The sequence below is a fragment of the Azolla caroliniana genome, unplaced genomic scaffold (genome assembly GCF_043228905.1).
Source record: "Azolla caroliniana isolate FFs.n. ecotype wild unplaced genomic scaffold, voAzoCaro1.0.p SCAF_15, whole genome shotgun sequence".
In the NCBI taxonomy this organism is placed as follows: domain Eukaryota; kingdom Viridiplantae; phylum Streptophyta; class Polypodiopsida; order Salviniales; family Salviniaceae; genus Azolla; species Azolla caroliniana.
Window position 1 is genome coordinate 13,928,953 of NW_028230450.1, and position 7,684 is coordinate 13,936,636.

A 7,684-nucleotide genomic window follows, 5' to 3' on the forward strand; every position below is an offset into this window, starting at 1 on the left:
ACACATTTACAAATCTGTCTTCTCTTTCGGTTCTAACCAAGTCCACCAATCCCGTTTACGGATCTCTTCCGGTTCTCACCGGGTCCTCTTTACTCATCACCGGATCCCATCTGGAGGGACCAATTTCCCAACACCTCCAACCCTTGCGAAACCTAAAAGGAGATCCGATTACAAAGCTACATACAAGTAAAACAGTCAACCTGAAAAGAGCCTTAATTTGAATTATTTAACTTACTGATTTTAATAACTTGACATTTTCAGACAACCACTCCAAGTAAGTCTGCACAGATCCTTGAGGCTTTTCAATATTTGGATCTTCAATACTTGTGAACAACATTTGAGGTAGAATTGTATCCTTCGTAGCAAATACGACATCAAGAGCTGACATAACATACGTCAAAAGGTCTACACGGGCCCTAATGCTATGTTGTTGTTCTTCCATTGGCAAATTGCTAGAGGAGCCTTTAGATTTTGCATCTTCTAAGAACTTATTTGCAGCTTCATTCAAGGATTTCACCTATAAAACACAAAAATCAACCAAATCAATATACACTTTTTCCAAAATTGTAAGAAAAACGTATATTTACATCAAGCAATAACCAAAAAAACACACAAGCAATATTTACTTGCAAATAGAAAATAAAATGTGTACAAAAAACAAGGGTTTTGGATTTTACCTTGGCAATGTACCAATCTAATGATGTTCGAAGTGCATACACATAAATATTTAGAGGATATGGAGGACCACCTCGTAATATATCATCGGCCATAGAGTGTGCAAGATTCGTGTAGATTTCAAACTATCTCCTTTGCGTCAAAAAATAAGAGAGATTTTTGCTCTATCTGAAGGATCATAAGGTTTCCAAGTGAGAAGATCAAAACATTATACTCCATTGAAATTCTTGGGGTTGGAGTAGAGGCGAAATGCTGAACAAAAGCCTTCTAAATGAAACATTTAAAAGGCAAGTAAAACCCTCCTCCTTCATTAAATTGGAAATGGCAGATCGAATGGGGCATATGCAGCCTCCCTATTAATACACATGAAATGGGGCATCTTCCCAACCTGTAGGTGAAGGAGGATGCACAGAGTCCACAACACGTGATGATGAAACTCCACATGATGCAATTTCAACGCAATTATCAACATAAACCTCCATAGCTACTGTAGGAATCTCATGGAATGGTGGCAGAGAGATTCATGGCCAGAAGAAACGGCTAATGCGACTAACAGACCATGGGTGTTCATGTCGGTCATCAGCTAATACCTCCAGAATAGAGATTCGTGGCCAAACAAAACAACAGACAACATGATGAAGAGATGATGGCCCTTCATAAGGTAAAACATGCCTTAGGAAGAGGTGTATACAATAATACAAACGAAGCATGGGCAGTCTATTTAGGTGTGGGCCGAAGTAGTACATACACGCAAGCAGAACGACCAAAAGAATTAGAGAGAGAGAGAGAGAGAGGGAGTACCTAGGTCCTGGTAGCCATGGTGTGACAACAAGTGAAGAATCAAGCTTTGTAGAAAAAAAAAGGGCAAGAGGGGGGGAAATGGAGGGAAAAAGAGGGGAAAAGAGGGGGAAAAAAAGAGGCAAAAAAGGGAGGGGAAAAGGGGATGAAAAGGTAGAAAGAGGAGGGACATGAAATTCAACATAACTACTATGTACATGTAAAACGTTTTTCTTTTCGACATTTCTTTATATGAAAATACATAAATAACCGGCTCTAAAAATATGAAACGGCTAGATTCCGGATTTTGGGAAATTCTAGCCGGAATCAATTCTGGCTCTCTCACACCTTGGCCGACAAAAGTCCCAATTCAACCAGAACATGAACACTGGTGAAATCCACATATCCAGCAAAACATCAAAAACTAGCACGTACATCGAGATCAATTGGACGTCTAAAATCTGCAAATGCCACGTTCATAGCCACACATTAAAACATAAACATGTTAAGAAACCAAAACAAAGGAGCCATTTAACGTGTGAACCAGAAAAATAGAAAAAGGCCACTACACAAAACCGTCAGAATTTTTTTTTCTTTCACAACATTGCATTATGACGATTCATCAACAAATCAATCCCATCAATTTCAAGACTTTGTAAGCAACACCCAACAAGAAAACTAATAAAAGAGAAACTATCCCAACATATGTCAATGAATGAGAATTGACCATCTTTAATATCAATATAGAGGGTCGGATAACGAAAAAAGATCATCAATAAGAAACCGAAGCAGGTAAGGGCAAGTTGCAACTCATTGATTTTGTTACCTTTCTCCTCCTGAAGGAATGATCGGCATAATAAAAGGTCAACACATAATCCAAAAGGTCATGAACACGAGAGGTTTGATACCTTCTTAATAGAAACATGACGATCATAAACCTCCAACCCTTGCGAAACCTAAAAGGAGATCAGATAACAAAGCTATATACAAGCAAAACACTCAACCTGAAAAGAGCCTTAATTTGAATTATTTAACTTACTGATTTTAATAACTTGACATTTTCAGACAAGCACTCCAAGTAAGTCTACAAATATCCTTGAAGTTTTTCAATATTTGGATCTTCAATACTTGTGAACAACATTTGAGGTAGAATTATATCCTTCGCAGCAAATACGGCATCAAGGGCTGACACAACATACATCAAAGAGATCTACACAGGCCCTAATGCTTTGTTCTTGTTCTTCCATTGCCAAACTCCTAGAGGAGCCTTTAGATTTTGCATCCTCTAAGAACTTATTTGCAGCTTCATTCAAGGATTTTGCCTATAAAACACAAAAATCAACCAAATCAATATACACTTTTTCCAAAATTGTAAGAAAAACGTATATTTACATCAAGCAATAACCAAAAAAACACAGAAGTAGTTGCTTGCACATAGAAAACAAAATGTGTACAGAAAACAAGGGTTTTGGATTTTACCTTACTAATGTACCAATCTAATGATGTTCGAAGTGCATATACATAAATATTTAGAGGATATGGAGCACCACCTCGTAATATAGCATTGGCAATAGAGAGTGCAAGATTTGTGTAGATTTCAGACTATCTCCTTTGTGTCAAAAAATAAGAGAGATTTTTGCTCTGTTTGAAGAATCATAAGGTTTCCAAGTGAGAAGATCAAAACATTATACTCCATTGAAATTCTTGGGGTTGGAGGTAGAGGCGAAATGCTAAACAAAAGCCTCCTTGGGGTTGGAGGTAGAGACCTACAATATTTGTTATCAAGATGGTACTAACTATTTTCCTTTTAATGTGAACACAACAATGCTTGACATTCAAACAACATCCTAAACTTTTAATAAAAAAATTGACCAATGTCGAAGATTATTGCATATACAAACTTTACAACATTAACATAATCAAGTACCAGAAAACAAGTATGAAGATTTATAATCTGTCATATACATTTGTTATATTGCAAGCATAGTCCTTGCTTTCATATACAAGAAACAATTTGACAAATCAATCGAATAATCAAATCTAGCATGATAATCAAATTAGGTTGAAAAAAGAAAGTAGATAAAGAGATTGAAATGTAAAAGTTTTGACATCAATGCAAACATTACCTTCAATGATGGTCGTGGGGTGCATGTATTTCACTTTAAATTTTTTTGCTTCTTGTAAAAGTTCCCCTTCTAGAACGACCATTGGCATTGTCCCATCTCCAACCTCATCATCTTGAACTACAATATAATTGTATAGACAAGAACGCTAGATGACAAGAAGCTTAAACATTTCATGTTTGCTCCTTAAAATGAGAGCTCCAAAATAAGATTGACACATCCTTCACTAAAATAACAATGTATTTATAAGATTGACACATCATTCCCTACTAGAAATATTTATAAATTATATTTATAAGGTATTATCTCACAAATTCCACTACATAAAGTGAAATATTTAGTTCTAACATGAGGCTTGTATTACTTAGAGTGTTTGTTGAATGGAAATAAAACATTTCTAAAAGAAAATGTGCAGTTGTTTTGTTAGCTTATTGATCAGTGATAAGTATTTTTCTACTCAACTCCGGTGAGATTGCAGTGTTTTCCCATGGTTTCCTATTATATTTTATGCATAAAAACAGAAGACTTCGAGAAATATTTCCCAAAGAATGCTATCCAAAACAAAATACAAAGATAATTATGTTAAGGAACAAGCAACTAACTCAACTAACTTGCAATTTTGCAACTAGATTGTTAATGTGGAGAGATTTCCAGATAGTAGCTCCATTATTCATAAGATTAATTGTGTGGCCTCTTCCAGTGGACTGCAAAATCTTAACCTACTCACAAAGGAAAAAACCAAACATAAATCATAAGTTTTGCAATAACCTATCACAGTTGAGGTGGTGATTGACCCGAGAGAAAGACAACAAATAATCAAACAACATTTGATAGACAATGGAGAAAGAGACATAGAAAGAATTGAGCAAGAGAGGGAAAAGAGAAAGTTTTACGTGAGAATAGAAACAGACAGAGCGTGCGCGATAGTGCAACAAAAAGAAGGAAGGCATTCCTTAGAAAGAGCAAGAAGAAGAAAAGCATGCCTTATAAAGAGGTGTATACAATAATACAAACAAAGCATGGGCAGTCTATTCAAGTGTGGGCTGAAGTAGTACATACACACAAGAAGAACGAACAAAAGAATTAGAGAGAGAGAGAGGGAGAGAGAGGGAGTACTTGGGTCCTGGTAGCCATGGTGTGAGAGCAAGTGGAGTATCAAGCTCTGCAGAATAAAAAGGGGGCAAGAGGGGGGGGGAAGGGAGGGAAAAAGAGGGGGGAAGAGAGGGGGGAAAAAAGAGGGGGAAAGGGGATGAAAAGGGAGAAAGAGGAGGGACACGGAATTCAACATAACTACTATGTACATGTAAAACGTTTTTTTTTTCTACATTTTTTTATATGAAAATACATAAATAGCCGGCTTTAAAAATATGAACTGGCTAGATTTCAGATTTTGGGAAATTCTAGCCGGAATCAATTCCGGCTCTCTCCCACCTTGGCCGGCAAAAGTCCCAATTCAATTGGAACACTAACATTGTTCCTGGGACTTTGCCCAACACTTGTCCCAAACAGTCCAAAAAAATGTCATCATCTCAAACAAGTGATACGGATTACAATAGCATTTGGCATCAAGCTCAATTCGGTAATAAATGACGAATATTTCTGAGAGAAAGCATAAGAAGAAGGGCAATTCTTACCCTCCAGAAGTGTCGACAACAGACTGCAAAAGTCTCGTGCGGATGAAACTTATTCCAGTAGCACTTCGCAATAATCTGTGTGTAAGCACGAGTCAGTAATAAATTACAAATGTGTATGAGAGAAAGCATAAGAAGAACGACATTTCTTACCCTTGACGAATATCTCTGGCCAGAAACAAGGTCAACTCTTAGCCTCATAGCAAAAGGAGAAGAGATTGGAGAATGGAAGGGCGGTACTTGAAGGCAAGGGTTAGAGAATGGGTTGGGGACGCCAATGGCTTCGTTGGCGGGGCTGTTGCTGAATATCAGTGTTCGCGTAGGCAAGCGTTCGCTGCTGTATCGATCGATGTAGGAAATGGAATGAAATTAAACAAATTAAAAGAAAAAGGTTCAAAATCTACAGGCTACTTTGCATTTTTCTCCATTGAAGAAGCAAAACTACACTATAAGCATTGTTCACTACTGCACTTACTCATGAACTCATATTTAAAACACATCATGTGATTATAACTCTATTTCTTGCTTTAAATGAGATGTTGTTTCCATATGAAAGAATGGTAGTGATTCAAATATGAGTGTGTTACATGGTTTAAATATCAAATCACTTGATATAATGTTACTGTGAATACGGATCACAATATGAGTTGATCAAATAAAATAATCTAACGTATGTGCTATGAATTTGGAGAAAACAAATATGAGATATGTGCTATGAATCTAACGTCATTTTAGACTAGGATTAACATTCTTACCATTCTTGACGATAGGTTCAGATGGAATTATACGATTCCATCATTTTTCCTTTTGAAACTGTAAATATTGGAAGCTTTTTTAAATTTTTTCACTATGGAGTATGTTATGAGTATGGTTATCAACTTTCTAATAGTATGTTTATGAATATTGCAAGGATTATTACCACTAAGGTGTCAGTGTATGTTACCCTGTACGAGCTGTACAGAGAGTCAAGTGTGATGAGCGAGGGTCGAATATTATCATGATGATGTTGTATATGTGTAGGGGACATAAATGTAATTGTGAGTCGATATGTATGTGAACACATGCACACGTGTGTGCATGTGGAGGGATACGATGAGGTGTGAGTGAGTGTCCAATATGAATGCTCTAGGGGGCTTACACCCCTATGTATCTACCCCCTCTTGTACTATTTAACCCCCTTATGGGGAATGAATGAAACATGAATAAACATTTCTCTCTATCTCTCTTTTCATCTCTCTCTCTCTCTCTCTCTCTCTCCCCCTCAACGTTGAACCACCTTGGGAGGGGGGTGGAGCCATTCTAGGCACCACCCCCCACCCCGCAATGCTCATCAATGTCATCCTTACCCCGCAATGCTTCTCTATATGATCTCTCTCACCATCATACTCTCCATCACCATGTCTATCTTCATTACCAACCATCATAGTTATCATTCATCATCATCGGCATCCTTAACCCTAACCCTAACTCTAAAACCTACAACACCTTTTGGCGACCACTAAGGCAACCCCCCTTTGAAGATGAAGTCGAAGACGAATATGCGGCAAAGACATGGCAACAACGAAATGTGCGATAATGGTGACAATGATGTACAAAGAATCTAATCGACGATGTGCAACAAATGGCAGTCACAATATGTGAGACAAAGTCGAGGAATGAGATGGTATGACGATGTGAAGGAAATGGTGATGTTGATTGGAAGTCATCGAGCAATGCAAAACAATGAAGTTGTGCAAGAGGAAGTTATGAAATCATATGCAACAATAATACGCGAGAAATGGTAGAAATGTGCGTGTAACAGTGATGATGATGAAATGATGACGTTGTGCGAGACTGCAACAATGGCAATGACCGTGTGCAAGAGATGGGGAAAAGGTCAAAGAAACAGGAGTAAAATACAATGATTACGATAATTATGATGTTGTGTCATTAGGGTTTCGGTTTGCATCTTCTCCATTTCGAATCTTACCGATGAAAGTGATTCTGAAGGATGCAACATGATTAAGGAAGAAGACAGAACAAACTACCAAACTATAGAGACTATGGATTTCTATTTGAATGGCATTCTCCCAATCATTCTATGTTCCCGTCTTAGGAATTTCGAAGAGATGAATCTCTAGTGTTTTATGAGCAAACTGACACAGGCAAGCAAAATAGACTCAAGCGACACAACCGAAAAGAGCCAAAAAGACACAGCCAAACCACGGCCAAGACGGTGATACGGAGATGGTGATAGAACAAGAGGCTACAGAGCACCTGTCGGAAAGCGACCCAAGAACGGTCCCAGTGGCTGAATGGCGTCAGAATGGAGGCGACCGGACCTGATGATGCCAAACAACGACGGTGATGGAGATTGCTGGAAGCGGCCAGACAGCAGCCGAACGACAACCGGATGACGACTGAAGAGTAGCCAAGTGACGGAGCTCAGCCAAAATAGACGGCCACGCGACTGCAGACCGGCCGGACAGGGCCGGCGAC

The 7,684-nt window shown here is 38.2% G+C and overlaps 2 protein-coding genes across 2 annotated transcripts; both read right to left on the reverse strand.

Annotated features, from left to right (window-relative positions):
• Positions 1–226: 226 nt before the first annotated feature.
• Positions 227–951, reverse strand: LOC147854719 (uncharacterized). Its single transcript, XM_087330981.1, has 2 exons — positions 678–951; positions 227–517 (listed from the first exon to the last, which is right to left on the reverse strand). Exons 1-2 carry the CDS (start codon positions 768–770, stop codon positions 227–229), a joined length of 384 nt encoding a protein of 127 aa, XP_087187107.1. The 5' UTR covers positions 771–951.
• Positions 952–2,188: 1,237 nt separating this feature from the next.
• Positions 2,189–5,407, reverse strand: LOC147854720 (uncharacterized). Its single transcript, XM_087330982.1, has 6 exons — positions 5,360–5,407; positions 4,187–4,294; positions 2,932–3,054; positions 2,492–2,774; positions 2,361–2,408; positions 2,189–2,288 (listed from the first exon to the last, which is right to left on the reverse strand). The coding sequence occupies exons 1-4, from the start codon at positions 5,405–5,407 to the stop codon at positions 2,631–2,633; spliced, it is 423 nt and encodes a 140-aa protein (XP_087187108.1). The 3' UTR covers positions 2,189–2,288; positions 2,361–2,408; positions 2,492–2,630.
• Between the last annotated feature and the right edge of the window lie 2,277 nt (positions 5,408–7,684).

Coding starts and splice junctions, on each gene's coding strand:
- LOC147854719 (XM_087330981.1), bottom strand. CDS start 770: ATGGCCGATGATATATTACGAGGTGGTCCTCCATATCCTCTAAATATT. Junction 518..677: donor TAGATTGGTACATTGCCAAG/GTAAAATCCAAA, acceptor TGTGTTTTATAG/GTGAAATCCTTGAATGAAGC.
- LOC147854720 (XM_087330982.1), bottom strand. CDS start 5,407: ATGAGGCTAAGAGTTGACCTTGTTTCTGGCCAGAGATATTCGTCAAGG. Junction 4,295..5,359: donor GCCAGAGATATTCGTCAAGG/GTAAGAAATGTC, acceptor CTTTGTGAGTAG/GTTAAGATTTTGCAGTCCAC. Junction 3,055..4,186: donor ATCTAGTTGCAAAATTGCAA/GTTAGTTGAGTT, acceptor CAAAGGAGATAG/TCTGAAATCTACACAAATCT.